At 42.4% G+C, this 16,561-nt stretch overlaps 1 protein-coding gene across 1 annotated transcript in view; it reads right to left on the bottom strand.

Annotated features, from left to right (window-relative positions):
* Positions 1-228: 228 nt before the first annotated feature.
* The window catches only part of LOC141442476 (cilia- and flagella-associated protein 58-like), a 33,719-nt gene continuing 17,386 nt past the window's right edge, over positions 229-16,561 (bottom strand). Inside the window, exons 7-19 of the mRNA XM_074107490.1 lie at positions 14,999-15,193; positions 14,422-14,543; positions 13,852-13,991; positions 12,557-12,695; positions 12,118-12,167; positions 11,305-11,483; positions 10,509-10,718; positions 10,114-10,264; positions 9,316-9,440; positions 8,749-8,906; positions 4,602-4,719; positions 2,176-2,242; positions 229-767 (exon numbers count right to left, since the gene is read on the bottom strand). Of these exons, the coding sequence (XP_073963591.1) occupies positions 580-767; positions 2,176-2,242; positions 4,602-4,719; positions 8,749-8,906; positions 9,316-9,440; positions 10,114-10,264; positions 10,509-10,718; positions 11,305-11,483; positions 12,118-12,167; positions 12,557-12,695; positions 13,852-13,991; positions 14,422-14,543; positions 14,999-15,193 (1,842 nt within the window). The 3' untranslated portion in view covers positions 229-579. The remainder of the gene's footprint in view (positions 768-2,175; positions 2,243-4,601; positions 4,720-8,748; positions 8,907-9,315; positions 9,441-10,113; positions 10,265-10,508; positions 10,719-11,304; positions 11,484-12,117; positions 12,168-12,556; positions 12,696-13,851; positions 13,992-14,421; positions 14,544-14,998; positions 15,194-16,561) is intronic.

Below are 16,561 nucleotides of genomic sequence, written 5' to 3'. Positions count from 1 at the left end.
AAAACCAATCTTGATATTTTTAATTTTTATCCTTCTCTTTAGGGAACACCGAAGTACCTCATGATGCGAGAAGGGATACATTTCTTCAGGTGCTACCTCTGGCCAAATTTTCTTTCGTAAAAGAACATTTATTTAATTTAAGGGTAAGAGGTAAATCTCCCACCCACTGTCGCAAGCGCTGCGTCTCTTACAAGTAAAACTGGGGCAAAATAGATAAAAAATTCAACGTTGCAAAAAAGCTTCTTGTTTAGAGTCAACCAGGGCCGGCCTTAGTCATCTAAGCGCCCCGGACGGGTCATGTCTTTGGCGCCCCTTTACATACAAGCGTCAAAATACAGGTCACGTCTGTTACACCGAATACAAGTCTATAAAAGTTTACGCAGTCTTAGTTTTCCCTTAGATCGATAAAAATTGGTATTCAAATTAAGTGGATAAGTCGAGCTGAACCGCGTGGCGCCCTATAGTACCTGGGGTCCCGGGCAGCCGCCCCGGTCGCCCACCCTAAAGCCGACACTGGTTTCAATTAAGTCTTACTGCTATGCTAATGGTAAGTTCAAATAGTAGTGGGTACTGTACTGCCTAAGCCGTGAGTTCGGCCGGGGTGGTGGGAGGGGTTTGTTGTCCCACTACCTTCAACCTTCTGGCTTCGTCGGCGTCCAGAGCTCGCTTCATCTCGTAATACTTGTGTTTGAACGAGTGGAGATCGCCGTTGACTCGGTCCAGCTCTAGACGGAGGTCAGTCACCTGCTGTTCGCGCATGCTTAGCTCTGGAACACGTGTGAACGGTTAGGTACCGGAGTAAAAACTAAAGCAGGAGAAAAAGCATGATTTCGGAAAAAAAATCCTGAGAATTGTCGATTGAGTGTCCATTGGCGGCGTTGATTCCTTTCCATCAGGTGGCCTGCTCGTTTGCCGTCCGAGTTTGCCCTTATCATAAAAAAAAAACTTTCTGAAACGTACTCGTAGTATACAATTTTTTTCTCCTCTTCGACCTCGATTCCTGGAGAATAAATACCTATGTACCTACATGGCATGGGAATTTCAGGGACCACCGAAATGCTTCCGAAAATGGATACGGAAAGATACGGAACGCTATAGCCATTTATTCAGTATTATTTAATTGATTTACTCAAATAAAAAAAAAAACAAAAGAAGTACAGATTAAATTAAATAAAATAATAATAATAATAAGACGAAGAAAACGTACCTAAGAAACCTTAACTAAATATATCTATATGTTACTATAAAAAGAAAACCCCGTCCAAAAGATCTGCCTGTGGCAGAGTTCCCATGATGCTGGCCGCATTACCCCTTTGGAGCGCAAGTGCGATCCGCTGGGATAAATACCTACGTACCTACCAGCTCTTGGGTCCCCAGAGGTGTCGATCAACCGGGAAGAAAAGGCCTTTATGAAACACTTCATATCGGCTGACCAAGGCCCTAGAGTCTCAACAGCAAGCGCCGCAAACTCGTAATCTTTTAATAAAGAGGAGTACTTGCGGCGCTTGAGGAGTTGGGCCTGATCAGCCGCAGCGCCGGCTCGTGAGCTAGTTGCCTGGATGTGGGACAGAGCGAATGTATCAACGCATGTAGCGTCCCACACCAGGGCCCTACCGAGCTTCCACGGCACCAGGGTGACGCCGTCTGGACGCTTGCCATGCCAGCCGGCTCTAAAGCCGAAGGCACTGACGCGGTGGCAAGCGACCGACGTACTGTGTCATTTATGGTGCCATGACGGTACATACGGCCGGCACTTCTAGCACACGAAAGACCATGTCGTCCCAGTTGATCGACATTCAGTATTATATTTATAAGGAGGTGTAAAGCGAGTTCTGTATGAAAATATGTGACGCACAGACGTCTGTCGTCAAAGTACAGTCACCTGCATTAATATCTGCCTCAACGGAGCATGGAAAAATATCTGACAAGTCCCTACCGGCCCTATACTCCATTTATTTTAACATTTGAAACTTAACGGTAAAATTTGCAAATTTGCATGTACTTAGGTATTTTTAGTCCATTTGTGTTCGAAATACCGAGAAACGTGCGTTATAATTTGATCGTTAATTCAAACCTTAAATTAGACGTAGTATAGAAATAGAGATACGAGTAATTTATGTATTCTTTGTTCAGTCAGATATTGGTGCTGGTGACACCACCACAATTGACACTTACCCGCAATCAGACACTTCATCTTCGTAGTCCGCTGCGCCAGCGCACGCTGCGTGCGATTCAGCGTTTGCTGCGAGAGAGCGTAAATTTTTAATATTTTTTTTTTCTAAAATGGACCAATTTTTTTTTTCATATGCTCTGGACGGGATTCTAACCCGAGGCTATATTGTCTAAAGTTTCTGACGCTCGCGATCGCAATCAAATGACAGTTTTTGTATGCGAAATCTGTCATTTGATTGCGATCGCGGGCGTCAGAAACGTTAGGCAATATGGCCTCCGCATCTCCTGGCTATACGCACCGCGTGTGCTATCAACGGCACCTCGGGGCTCCCGACCATGCCAACCGAAACTCGAGGTGGTCAGGGATATTCAGTGCTAGAAAGCAAATTTCCCTGATTTCTATCGGAATTCTATCCAAAAGTCAGGGAAAAACCTCGTGATCCCAAAACTTAGCTCGATATTTTGATACCAGTCGTTCCAGTTCTGGGCACTCACTGTGCACGTTCGGTGTGCACTGATTTCCCATCATCATCTTAGTATATCGGGCTCGGGCAGTAAAAAAAAACATATAACCTGCTTTGAAATGTACATGATTGGTCAGGGAAATTTAGAAATGTGGTCAGGGAAAGTCAGCGAAAAGTCAGGGATTTTTTTAGGACTTTTAGTGAACACCCTGAGTCAGTTCACATAGTCAGGAGATGCAGGTTCGAATGCTCGTAAACTTTAAATAGCTAATAATTGAGATAATTGCTAATATTAAAAATGCACAAGTAACTCTTGTCTGTCTATTACCTGTTCACAGTTCGACCGTTTAACTGATTTGATGAAATTAGAATATGGAAATAATTTGAGATACTGGGCCTTATAGTTTGTCTTTACTTAGGAATCCCGTAGGTATAATTGCCTAAGTGCGCAGACGGCGTCTCGGGTCACAGCTTGTTTAGTTTAGTCTACGCTTGAATTAAAATATTGTACTTGTATCAAACGTAGGGTCAATGCGTAGATTTTATTTTGTATGTTTAAAAGTTTTTGTGGGTTTTGGCTTTTTTATTATTTGTTTTATTTTTTACGGGTAGGTACAGAAAGCTAAAACAGAAGCTAATTTTGTAAAACAAGCATGACAATTTTACAGCCTGTGTACGCCACCAGTAGGTACATTAAATCGTGGCGTTTAAAGAAACACTCAAGGATAACAAAACAATAGGTAAGTTACAACCGACCTTCTTTAGTATTTACCTGTCTCCCTTTGGGTAGTAATTATATCTTTATAAAACATAATTAATAGAACTACTTATTCAAAGCCAGCTCTGAGCAATCAAATCTATGCGAGGGTTGTCATTCACAATTTCAAAACACTAACTAGGATTAAAAGTATAGGTAAGCCATGTGGCCTGTAATCATGGATATCTATAGTCTTTGCCCGTGCCGTAGGCAAGGATACTACTTATTCCAAATGTGGCGAACCAATTTTTAAACACTTGATACCTAATATCAGGGTGCTCTTCAAACCCAGGACGGACGGCTGTCCTGACACTCCAGAAAACCGAAAACGTAATGGGAATACACAGTTGGCAGCCTTAGAATTCATCATAACATCAGTTCTGCGAAGTGCTTTATTTACAATGGATTATTACCAACAATCAATTGACGTCCTTTTTATGAGCTGTCAAAACGCGATTTCCCCATGTTTTTTTTTATGGCAGCAACTACACTTTGTAACTCGCCTAATTTGCTAACTCAATGGACTAGCTCAGGGGTTCCCTAACGGAGCCATAGATGGACCTTGCTCACTGTAGGGCAGTCCATTTGGTGAAGAAGTGACTACTAAATTAGCTACTCTAAATTTAAGCGCTTATTTTTATAGTTACTAACGAATTTTTGTAACATTTATCATTGTATGCATCTCAGTTATTTGAAATAAATGTATTAATAAATAATAATAATAATATAAGTCATCGTGTTCAAAACCGGAAAATGTACTGGAGGCTATTACGCTATGGTGTAGTGTGGTGTGGGATCTGAAGCCATATTATCACCACTAAGCGAGCCGCCGCGCGAAGCAAGCGCATGAGATATGATTTTGTTCGACACAGGGTTCAAAATGGCACCGAAAATGGCTGCCGCGCGAGGCGGCTCGTTAAAGCTCCATCAAGTCTCTCCACGAGGCTACACGAGCGAACGCGAGCGTGAGAGTGAACGACGATACGCTCGTGGCCCCTCGTCTTCCCTCGCCTCGCTCCGCTTTGTGTCGGCTTTTCGGGTGCGAGTCAAAGGAGAGAGGAAAGTAGACGTAAGTAGCGGGCATCTGAATAAATCGAGTGTGGAGAGAATCGAGAGATTCCTAATGCCTCGCCAAGACTCGTGCCGAGAGCCACTAGGAGGCGCCTCGCGAGTCTGGATGGGGCATAGATTTGGATGTGCAATGGCACCTGTATCTCGGGGCTGGGCTGCAACGCCAGCATGTCTTTGACGGCGCTGTAAAGGTTCTTTGTCTCTTTCAGTTCGCGCTCCTTCAGCACCAACATCTCACTCTGCGCCAGGACTTTCCTGGAAACAACAATATAACCTCACTTGTAGACCGGTAGAGAATCATCTCTAATTTAAGACCGGCAACGACCAGCAGTCCCAAATGGTATAGGTTGACCAGCGTTGAGGTCACGCACACAAGAACATGTCACTAAGTGACAGCAGGATTTTGACATTCACTCATTCATTTAATTCATTCTCCTTTTATGCAATCAATTGTTCATGTAGCTGTGTGTAATCATTCAACTCTCGTGGCACTATATACTGTAGTGTAGGTGTATCAATGGGCAGAGCATGATCACTGATCACTTAACGCATTCACTGTCACCGACGCACATATGCGTTTTCGGAACTTCGCCCAGTGCAATCAAAACATGATCGCTCACAAACGGATGAACCGATTTTGATGCGGTCATATTTAAATCGAAAGCTAATTTGATCAATATGTTTCTTAGCTAAGTTACATAAAAAACGGTCCCTCCAAAATAAAATAAAAGGCTTTATAAAGTTATCAAGCCACAGAGTTCATGACACATTTTTTAAGGACCAATCGGCACGCGTTGCCGGCACGCCATCCTGACACGAACCCGTCAATAACCAATAACTATTAATCGTGACTACTAATTAACAATTACTAATAGCCAACAGTTACTGCTTAAGTTGAGCCCAATGCCTATTAGGATCACCCGATGTCAAGAGCAGTAAACCAACCGGAGGTGTAATTGCGTAGGTACTAAAATCTAACCAAAATAAGCTTCTATAAAAAACACTTTTAATGCAAGGTTTTTGCAGACTGTACTAGCATTGTCATCCAAATTCATGTATCCGTAACAAATTTCAAGTCAATCTGATCACACGAATTGGGTGATATTGGATTTCCAAAACTTGAAGACAAGTTACACTATGAGATCATTGCAGGTTATTAAAAACTTACATAAATCTATAGGGGTGAGGCAGCGTAAGGTAAAAAAAATTTAGGTATCTTAATATTTAGATCTTCGTTACAAGTAAGTAGGTACCTCTGGGCCGCGGATTATTGCTTGGAGTATTTATAGTAAGCTATAAATATAAAAGTAACACGTAAACCTGTATAGACATAATTAATTATGTTTTTTCTTTGTCTTGTCTCACCGAGATCTGAACCCTTGACCTTTAGCAAGTCTAACAATAACAATATACGGTTGAACTACTACGCTGTTGACGGAGTTATCGAAATTAACAAACTTGTTACGCGAGAAATTCAGACAAAAGAAAAACAAGTGAAACACATTTCGCAGAGACAAGGGAAATCAAGATCGATTGTTCGCACCCGAAAACTTCGTCGACGAATTATCTATGTCGACGACATATGACAATTTCAATTTAGAATCAATTTCGTTGCGGTACAGAATAAAATAGGTCATAAATATCTACACTACCTTTGATTATTCTGTGTCACGGTATCCATTACAGCTATTTCATTTCACCAAGTATAACTTATTATGTATAGGTAGGTACGATTTATGACTATGACTGTTCATCTAGTTTGCTTTGCTTAGTCTCTGTCTAGACCACGTTGCTCTATGCATACAGGTTACGAAATTGTCAAAAACAAAACTTGAGCTTCACGCATGTGTCACAGCACAGTCATTCATTATACACCGCTCCAGTTGGTTTAATGCTCTAAGAGCTAGACGCAAGACAAACAAAACTAGTGACCTTGTGTTGTGAGTCTATTGGTAGTCTGCGTTGTTTTTCTACGCCGGACTGTCATTTCATTATACACTAATTATTACCTAAGTACCTAAGTAAGTTCTAGACGATGATGGTAGGTATTCAGATTTTTGCAGGCATTGGCTTTAATTAACAGGGAAAATCGTAATGACTTTTCGTTTGAAAAGGTTCCATGAAGGCTCATGAATTAAAAAAACTTTGACATAAAACTTTGAAATTGTGCATTTCCGAAAATAAAGCAGGTAGGTACGAGCGTAGGTAAACTAAATTAACTGTTCCGAACTGAACTTAAGGGGTGCATGAAAATATTATTTTTAGTTCGGGGAGGCTGGGCGAAATAAATGTTGGGAAACCCTGATCGAAAGGCTGACCGTGCCTTGACACGTCATGCCCTAGCAAAATGGACTAGTAGCACAGCACAGGTCAACTTTTTTACGACCAAACTGCGTGCCGATATTTCTTTGATGTTAACCATAAAAACTATCAATGTAACGTGGCGCCATCTTCCGATTAACCCGCAAAGCAAAACTACTAATTTTTAATCATAAACGCCCCTAGCAAAAAAAGTTGGAAAACCCCCGACTTCAAAGTTCAATATCTCAAAAGCGGCTGAACCGATTTTGATGAAACGTGTCTAAGAACCATCGCACGAAAATCTGCTTTCAAATAAAAAACCCACGTAGACAGACAGACACATAGCGGTCAAAGTTATAACACCCCTCTTTTTGCGTCGGGGGTTAAAAATAAATAGATACATACATGCGAGTCCACATGCAAGTTGGATGACAATGCAAGCAGGTACAGTCAACAAAAAGTACAATCAACAAAAAAGCTTTAAGTAATTAAAAGTGAAATGTAAAGAAACAATGAAAGAAAACATTTATTTGTAGCAAAATGGGAAGAATGGACAAAAAAGTGAAATTAAATTATTAAGTTAGTAAGTAAAAGTTTTACCAGAAACTTGTTTTGCTTAAAACTGATGCGCTTTTGACCCCTATCTCACCTGCAAAAGTACAGATGAGGCCAAGTAACAGGTGGACAGATTTGAATGCGGTTTTTTTTATTTGAATTCAGGTTTCATAGCGATGGTTCTTAGACATGTTTCATAATTAAATTATTGTTAATCTGTATTCACACTCGCAGACTACCAAGTTACAGGCTCAGCCTAGTTTGGAGTCTGACGGAAAATTCCAACATTATGTATTAAGTGTTTTTGTCAAATAAATAAATAAATAAAATAAAAATAAATAAATCAATTCAAATAATCAATTCAAATTCAAATCGGTTTAGCCGTTTTAGAGATATTGAACTTTGAAGTGACAAAGTCGGGGGTTTTCCATTTTTTTGTAGGTTAGATTATTAGGACCTAATTTGGCGCTCCCCATGCAGGCCCGAGTCTATTGTGAAGGCCGTCGAAAAGTTGAAATGTCACATGATATTAGTTTATATGCAAAAATGTGTATTTTGTAATTTTGTGCACAGTGTAACTTTATTGCTAAATAACAATTATTCTTATTCTTACCCAAGTAAAACAAATTTCAAGTCAATCCGACTAAATTAACGTCAAAATTAATAACACCCCTCTTTTTGCGTCGGGGGTTAAAAATTAGCTTGCAAGATTTGACCTAACAACAACAGCAAGTTAAATAAAAGCTTGTAAACAAAAGAGTAAACTAACAGTAAAAAGTTAGACTTCTCCTTGAGGCCCGATGCTATGATTCATAAACGTCTAGCGCTTCAGTTAGGCTCTGCAAGTTAGCGGCGTAGACCCTCCTTATGCTAAGTCACAAAATGGCCGCACAAGTTTGAACAGCTGACTTTGACTAGAGCAAAAAACCATAGGTACCGAAGATATTTATAGTGAAGGCAGGGCTACGCAGAAAAATCAGGAAAAATTATTTTCAGGAATTATATTTAAAAATCCTCTAAATTAGCAACAATAAATTACAATAAATATGTAAGGATGATTAACATAATTATTTTTTGCACAACATAAACTGCGGATCGAAATGGCGGAAAAACAAACATCTCGCTTTTTATTTTTTTTCCTGGTAATTTGCTGTCACTGCTGTCAATTATTATTTTTTAATTATCGATTAGGCCATTTTTTGTCTTTGATTGTCAACAACATAACGCGTCTAATCGTTATCAGCAGCTCAACAACTAGCAGACTGCTAGCAAGCGTTTATGAATCATACTTCTTGGCAACCGTCTAACAGCTTAATCAGTCTGCTAAGTAACAGACCGATCAAACCTCAATTAAGGGTTTTTTATGAATAAGGCTGTTAGTGTGTGAGTGTGTGCGTGTGTGTGCTAAAGTGTGTTTGTGCGACTTACTTCTGCGTGAGGCGCAGCTTGTGCGTGAGGCGCACGCTCTCGGGGTCAGTGCCCTGCAGCTTGCGCCAGCGGTGCACGTTGAGCGGCGTCTCGAGCGCCTCCTCGAGCGCGCGCACGCGCAGCCGCTCGCGGCCCAGCTCGCGCTCGATGTTGAACACCTGCGCGACCGCCACATTAACCTTGTTCTTTTGTTTTTCTATCGTTTTACACCATGGCAGTTTGGCGGCAGTGTGACTTTATTCTCGAAACTATTATATTCTAATTGCTTTGTCAATTGTTTTCAAAATATTTCTATGGTGGGCTTCAGGAGGCTATACTTAAAAATACAGTCGTTAAGGACGTTTTTCTATTGTTATTAGGAATAAAATATTTCGTCTTTACTTTTAAAAAGCTCGTAAGTACTTCAAAATCGATAATTTTTCTGAACGAACTTTATGGGTAGTAGAACTTTGTAGGTAGGTACGTTATTCCAAGGGTCAATTTTGTCGACGTTGATTTTAGATATAGGTACGAGATTTTTTCAAAGTAGTGACTATTGTATTGTATTTATTAATTGTTTTGCAGCACCTCTAGCCTCAGATCAGTCATGTTTTCTATCCCTTTCGACAGCAAATTCTTCTCCTTTCTGAGACGAATGATCTCGAGCCGCAGCAGCCGGATGTCTTCCACCCTTTGCTCGTATTGCCTTTCACCTGCAAACGTCAAAAACAACTCTTACTCCCGTCTCTATTTTACCAACGGACTTCCAGGCGGGGGGAGCGTCTTTACGCTTATCTTCACTGCAATAATAACCAAATCAAATCCTGGCCTGACTTGGTTAAACTGAGCAAGTGTTGCCATACATTCTTCCGGAACATAACTTTGTTTGCGAACTACCTTCCGCTGGCGTTCGTGTCGTCACAGCCTAGTGTGTATAAGTGTTTATTTTATGTGTTTAGTTTTAATGGGTCCCACTGAAAAACATCGTTGTGGCTTGCCGCAACATTATGCTGAGTAGGTCCCAATTTATACTAATCGATGTTTTTTTTTTAATTATTATTTCATCCTAACGTGTTTTTTCTGTGTATCGAATATGTGTAAATAAATGTCTCTCTCTCTCTCTCTCTCTCTCTCTCTCTATCTCTCGTATGTAGTTAGTGTTCCATTGGTCGGAACGAAGCGATTTGCTTCATCTTTCATAATGCGAACTGCTAAGAAATGGGATTCGCCCTCATCGTCTGTATTTCCGGATAAACACATCCAAGGGCTCTTCAAGGCTAGAGTGAATAGGCTGTTACTGAACTAGTGAGAAACACCTTTGGCCTCATCTGCACTTTTGGTATAGAGAAAGGTCAATCACGGTCAGTTTTATGTAAAAAAAAATACCTCTGTGCAGTGTGATCTCGAGTATGCGTATCTTTTCATAGAGCAGCGAGATCTCGTCGTTTCTTCGCACGAGCTGCGCGCCGACCACGTCCCGCTCATTCATTAGACCCTCCAGCTCCTTGGCCAGCTTGGCGCGGGCCACGTCGCCTTCCTGCAAGGTTTCAACATCATCATCATCATAATCATCATCGTCATCAGGCCTCAAAAGCCACTGTGCGTCTCCTTCGACACTACTTTTCACGAACCCTTACTTACAGTGGCTTATAATTTCTTAAAAGACCAGCAATAGACCAATGAATCTCCTTGATCAGTTGGTACTCATGGTCGGTGGTGATTTCACATCAGATGCCCGCAAGCTCGTTTCCCTCTCATAATAAAATATAGCCGTCTCTTACCCCCACGATCCTGTTGAGGCGCGCCTCCTCCTGCCTGAGCGCGGCGATGTCAGCGCGCGCGTCAGCCAGCTTGGTCAGCCCGGCCTGCACCTCGGCCCGCAGCTGTTCGCACTTCTTGTGGCACTTAGCGAGCGCGCCCTCGCACGACTTCAGCCCCGTCTCCTTGCCGCTAATGTCCTCTTTCAGCTGCTCGATTTGGTATGCTAACATCTGGAACGATATATAATTTATTGAATCAGGTGTTTCTTTGCGGAGGTCCATATCAATGAACTGAAACATATATTTTGCTCACCCGCGGCGACCTTACGATAGCTACGTTTATGCTAGAAATGTTTGTTCATGCAGTTCCTCCAGCCTCCACACTGTAAGAACATGCACAACACAAATCCATCTATATGACCACCACCACACTACACTGACGCGTTTCGAACTCAACCAGAGCTCACCTTCAGAGCAACACAACCATTCACCATGCTACCAGATGTTAGACTGACACATCTGGTCTGGTGTCAAGGGTGGTGGCGATGATAAATGGGTTCGTGTGATTTGTGTGTGTATGTGTTCTCACAGTGTGGTCGCAGGTGAGCAAAGTAATTGTTTCAGTTGATGGAAAGATATATGTTAAGAAACCGATAAACTTGAGCATTAACTTGCAGCGTCTGACTGATCTTACCTGATAACAAGTGAAGATGACGCCGAAGATCCTATTCAGTATGGCTCTAACTTGTACTTAACCGGAAACACAGTAGCAGACAATCAATGCCAGTCGTCCATAATTTTACCCAATTGCACCCACCCTCAGCTTCTGCTTCAGATCCTGTATTTCATCGAGCGCCTCCGTATAGTTTTTGTGCAGCATGTTCCTTTCAGCTCGGGTGGCGTCGAGCGCGACGCTGGTCTTCCGTGCTGCGATCTGCTCCTCGCGCAGGGCTTTCTTCAGGTCCACGATATCCGCCGTGCGGAGACGAACCTCCTCTGGAAAAACGCTTGTTTAGACCTCAGAGCCCGCTCCCACTTGTCGCGTGTCGGGTGTCAGTGTCAGTCATTTCTATAGAAAATCGTGTCGGGCAAGTGTGAATAGCTTCATATAAAATGTTCTGCCACTGGAACGTCCAATTAAAATCCGGAGCCGACATCCGACAAGTGGGAACCAGCTCTGAGGCTTTATTGTATAACGCACCTGTTTGTTTTCACCACTTCTTTCTGTCAAACGGTACAGGATGAGGGTAGAAAAAGATGGTGAATGTGGTCGCATTCACCATTCCTTTCTACCCTCGTCTCGTACCATGTGATGTGACAGAAAAAAGTGGTGAAAACGATGGTGGTTCCAAGAGTGTTAGACAATTAAGGCCTCTGGATTTCATGGTTGACTTTTTCAACTTGGACTGGCACAGGAACTGTGTTCTGGAACATGTGCAGAATCCTTGCATTTATTTGGCATGTTCGATTAAAATTCACTTAAATTTTTGTGTAAGGATGGAACAGACAGCATATACGTATATTAAGTAACATTGTTGGCAACTTTGTCAGCGTCCTGGGGAAATTTTCAGGGCATTTGCATTTTATTTGGGTAAAACGCAAACGCAATAAGTATTATTATAGGAATTACCGGATATTTCGTCAATTTTCTCATTGAGTGCTATTGTTTCTTCCAGCATTCTGAAAAGTAGAAACAAAAATAACACTGATATAGGTATTATTTATATGTAATAATAGTCAGTTGAGTACTTAGTTTTCCAGATGACAGAGAAAGTATTATTGGCGATTACCATAAGACAGAAAGAGATGACACAATACCGCGCCGCGCCGTAGCGTCTAATGTCTAATGCTACGAGTACGCTACTACTCTTTTTCGCTGCGATGTTATATAATTTCTAAATCTTTGATCGGCGGTGCGCTGGAGGGTAGGTGAGTAGGTATAGTAGCTATCGGTGTGTATAGTGAGTGTGGAGCATGACTTTGTACTGTCTTAACTCCTCCTTAGCTGTTCCTGTTAGCCTAATCACTGTATCACTTGTCCTTGTCTACTACATGTGCACAAGCTTTACCTGTCCTTGTCCTTTTCGAGCTGTCGGATGGCGAGCCGCTGCTTGGTGACCTGGGCCGCGCTCTGTTCCAGCTCGTGCTCCAGCTGCTTGCGGCGCTGGTCCGCGAGATTCAGCATGTGAAGGTTTTCCATTGCCTCATCTGTAGACATACTTGAATCAATAATACAGCAACGAGATGGACACTATGGGCAGATGACTTCATCAAAGTCGTGGGCTCACGGTGGATGCAGGCCGCTGCCTATGAAGCAACAGCAGCTGGATGTCGGACGTCGAGGCCTTTACGTAAAGAACAGTGAATAGAATAAAATAGAAAAATTTCAGCAAATGAAAAATGTTTGAATTTCTTCAGTCATGGCGCTGGGTTTCAGGGCAACCCAGAAAACAACAGAATAATAAAGCTAGGCTAAACTAAACGTGTGGAGACAGATGTCGCAAGTGAACAAAAAGCGCAACAAATTAGTAGCAACTAGGTACAGATCTATCAGGGTTCAAACATCACGTAACGTCATGTAAAGTGTAAGATTTGCATGAATAAAATTAATGCCAAAAACATGTGGGTGCCCACGTCGGCTTATGTATTGTAAATTTCAGTGAACGGCTACGGTTGATATAATGTAATGAACGGGAATATTCCCGCATCGCTCGCACAGGCTCGCGCACGGAGCGGTGAGCGAGATAAAAATTCCACCCATAGAATTGCATAAAATCTCCACTCCTCTTCAGTGGACAGAGAATTGGTAACCAGCTTAAAAATTCATACAAAACCGAGGAGTAGAGCGAGGACACGAAGCGGGAAAGAGGAGCGATGAAGCGGGGCGAGGGACGAGCGCGAGCGTCAGCGAACAATCCGCAACTTCGCTCCATTTAAAGGTCACAGCTCATTAGAGGCACCCGGCACCCGACCAGCACCACCTCGACTTTCGGCTGGACGTCAACGCAACGAGTGGACTCGTTGTCGTCAGGTGGTCCACGGGTGGACGCCGCGTTGACAACGATGGACCTCGCGTGGTCTACGAATTTCCTAGTAGTCACTATGGCGGCGAGCAGCGGGCTGTCACCGAGTGAGTGAGGCGATCCGGTGACGCTACGAAGTTGACGTAGTGAGCGCAAACCCATACAAATCCATATGAAGAATACTAACCGCTCAAGGCGGGGCGGTGCTGGTTGGGTGCCGGGTGGCTGTAATAAGCTATGACTTTTACTTTCTCGCTCCGTTCTGCTGCCTCACTCTGCTCCAGTAGGTAATGCTCGGAGTCGGTACACTCTTCACTAGAATCATAAGCGAGTAGACTTACTCTGAATCTTCTGCATGCTCTTGTTAAGGATCTCCTTCTCTCGGTTCAGGTTCTCTATGTCGCGGCGGTCTGCCTCCGCTTGCTTCTTACTTAGCATGATCTCTCGCTCCATCACGCTCACCTGCTGCCTCAGACGGTCCCTGACGTCACAAGTCACAAGTCGTGTTAGTCTTTACCACTTTCTATTAGAGTGCCCGAAGGAGGGTATTATGAATAGAAGCAACAATGCTGATTGTCACATTAACTTGTTAAGCAAATTGCATAGAAATCGCTCGACCCATGTCCATAATCGCCGAAATAATTATACAAGAATAGGCTACTTAGTGTTCTAAATAATTCTAACTAGTCCGTTTCAGTTATTTATCGAAAATGATTGAACACGTATTTTTATTTTGCCCGTCAAACAAAAAATTACGAAGATGAAGCGCGATGAAGTTCGAAAGTGGGAGACCATGGCCGTGGTGTCACATCGTGCTAATTATCGTTTCGCGCTCGCGTTGAAACCGCTGCGGGCCTCTTTCGCTTTCGACTCGCCCATAAATCGCCAGTGTGATTGGGTCTCAAGCTCACCGGTCGACCTCGACGCTGGCCTTGTTCCCTTCCAGCCGCTGGTACTTCTTGGTCTGCTGAACGGCCTGCTTCGTCAGCTTCAGAACCTCGTTGCGCATGCGATTGCTGTCGTCGGTCATGTTCTGGAAAATTCCCAAATATTGCATGTGGCATTTTTTACAAGCTTTTATTTAACTTGGCATGTATGTATGTGCGGGTCTAATCTTGGCAGTTGACTGACGGATTGACTTGAGATTTGGCAAAATTATGTAAATTGCGTTACAATACAAGAATCTGGTAGTGACATCCTGATAGTCCGTTTAGGATCGTCACCACAGGACGGAACTCCTCAACGGCGAATGGCATAGACATGAAATTTGGTATGGAAATGTAGTTAAGATGACGATCCAAATACAGTCAACAAAAAGTACAGTCAGCAAAAAAACTTGTATTAAAAATGATAAAAAAAACTTCTTTTTAATTATTGGCGGCGCCCTTCTCTGCTGTTGCTGTCTCCAACTTCTGGGTCATATCTTTGAGCTGGCGGTCGACACGGTCGTTCGTGCGATCTGCTTTACTCTTGTATACAAGTTGATACCTTGAGTTCCTTAGTGGTGTTGAACAGCGTCTGCTTGGTCTGGTCGAAGCTGGCGTTGGTAGCGTCCAAAGTGTCCCGCAGCTGAGCCGAGCGCGCGTTGGCGGCGTCCTTCTCCGCTGTTGCTGTCTCCAACTTCAGGGTCATATCTTTGAGCTGGCGGTCACGACGCTCGATTGTGCGCTCCGCTTTACACAACTAAAGGATAATAAATAAATAATTATTTCATCACACTTGTTCGTAGACAGTGTAACATGATTGCAACCCCCCAAATAATAGTACATTACTGCAGAGGCCGGGAAAGAAAGGCTTGCAGGCCGACTATGTATACACGCCCGAGCGAAGCGAGGCCGGATAGGTAGGTGTACGAGGTTGGCATGTTCTTTCACGCCGAGGTTTGTATAGTGCTTTTCTCAAACATGCACTAAAAGAAATAAAACTCCTAGAAATCAATGTTTTATTCGTAAGACAACTAAAATTGTACCAGACCAGATGTACCTACTTAGATATAACGGACTGCAAAAATAAAAAATCACGTTTCTAAACTAAACTTTTGAAATGACAATGGAACTTATTTGCAAAATGGCTAAAGCCCAAGTCCAGTCAATCAAAAAAAAAAGACAATGACACTTGTCAATTTTCCCGCCAAAACTTTTTTTTTATTGTGTTTGCTGTCCGGCTTTTAGGGCAATTATACACGAAATGCAGCCCATTTAATCAGCTACATTAATACTTTATTATGTAAATAAAATTGTAATTTGACGTAGAACGCGTCGGTAATATTTATATATTTACATATAGAATATTCATAGTCCTGTGAATTTATTCAGTAACTACAAATAAGTAAGTAAATGAACCATAGAAATTCAGATTATTAATTTCAAGTCGTGCATAATGGCCTTTATCGTGGATATTTGATTTGACGTTTTGCATTAAATAAATAAATAAATATAACGGGACAATTAACACCAATTAACCTAGTCCCAAAGTAAGCTTATAGCAAAGCTCTTGTTATGGGTACTAAGCAACGGATAAATATAATTATTTAGATAGGTACATACTTAAATACATATTAAACACCCAAGACCCGAGAACAAACATTCGTATTTTTCATACAAATATCTGCCCCGACACGGGAATCGAACCCGGGACCTCAAGCTTCGTAGTCAGGTTCTCTAACCACTAGGCCATCTGGTCGTCAAACAAAAACAAAAAGCATTGAAACAAAAGACTATATATATATACGCGTGCAACTCCTGAGCTGAGCAGGCGCAAGCAGGAGCAGGATGCCTGAGATGCGGGGGGGGGGACTGCTCAGGTTTCTCCGATTACCTTACATTAAAGCACATAGTGTATTTTGAGTGCAATTGCTCACACATAATGCCGTAAAAGTCATAATTGCCTGGGTTCGAACTCACGGCTCTATGCCTTAGGTCAAACCACTAGGGCCAACTTCTAGGACAAACTTAGGGGAACCTCCGCACTAGGATATCATATCTTCCCCTAAGTCCCGAATTAGTTTTACGAATAAGGCACTGGAGGAGTCTTTGCTTCTGCCACTCAAAA

This window comes from Choristoneura fumiferana, chromosome 25 (genome assembly GCF_025370935.1).
Source record: "Choristoneura fumiferana chromosome 25, NRCan_CFum_1, whole genome shotgun sequence".
Classification (NCBI taxonomy): domain Eukaryota; kingdom Metazoa; phylum Arthropoda; class Insecta; order Lepidoptera; family Tortricidae; genus Choristoneura; species Choristoneura fumiferana.
The sequence above is the reverse complement of the archived record's forward strand: the minus strand, read 5'-3'. Positions and strand labels throughout refer to the sequence as shown.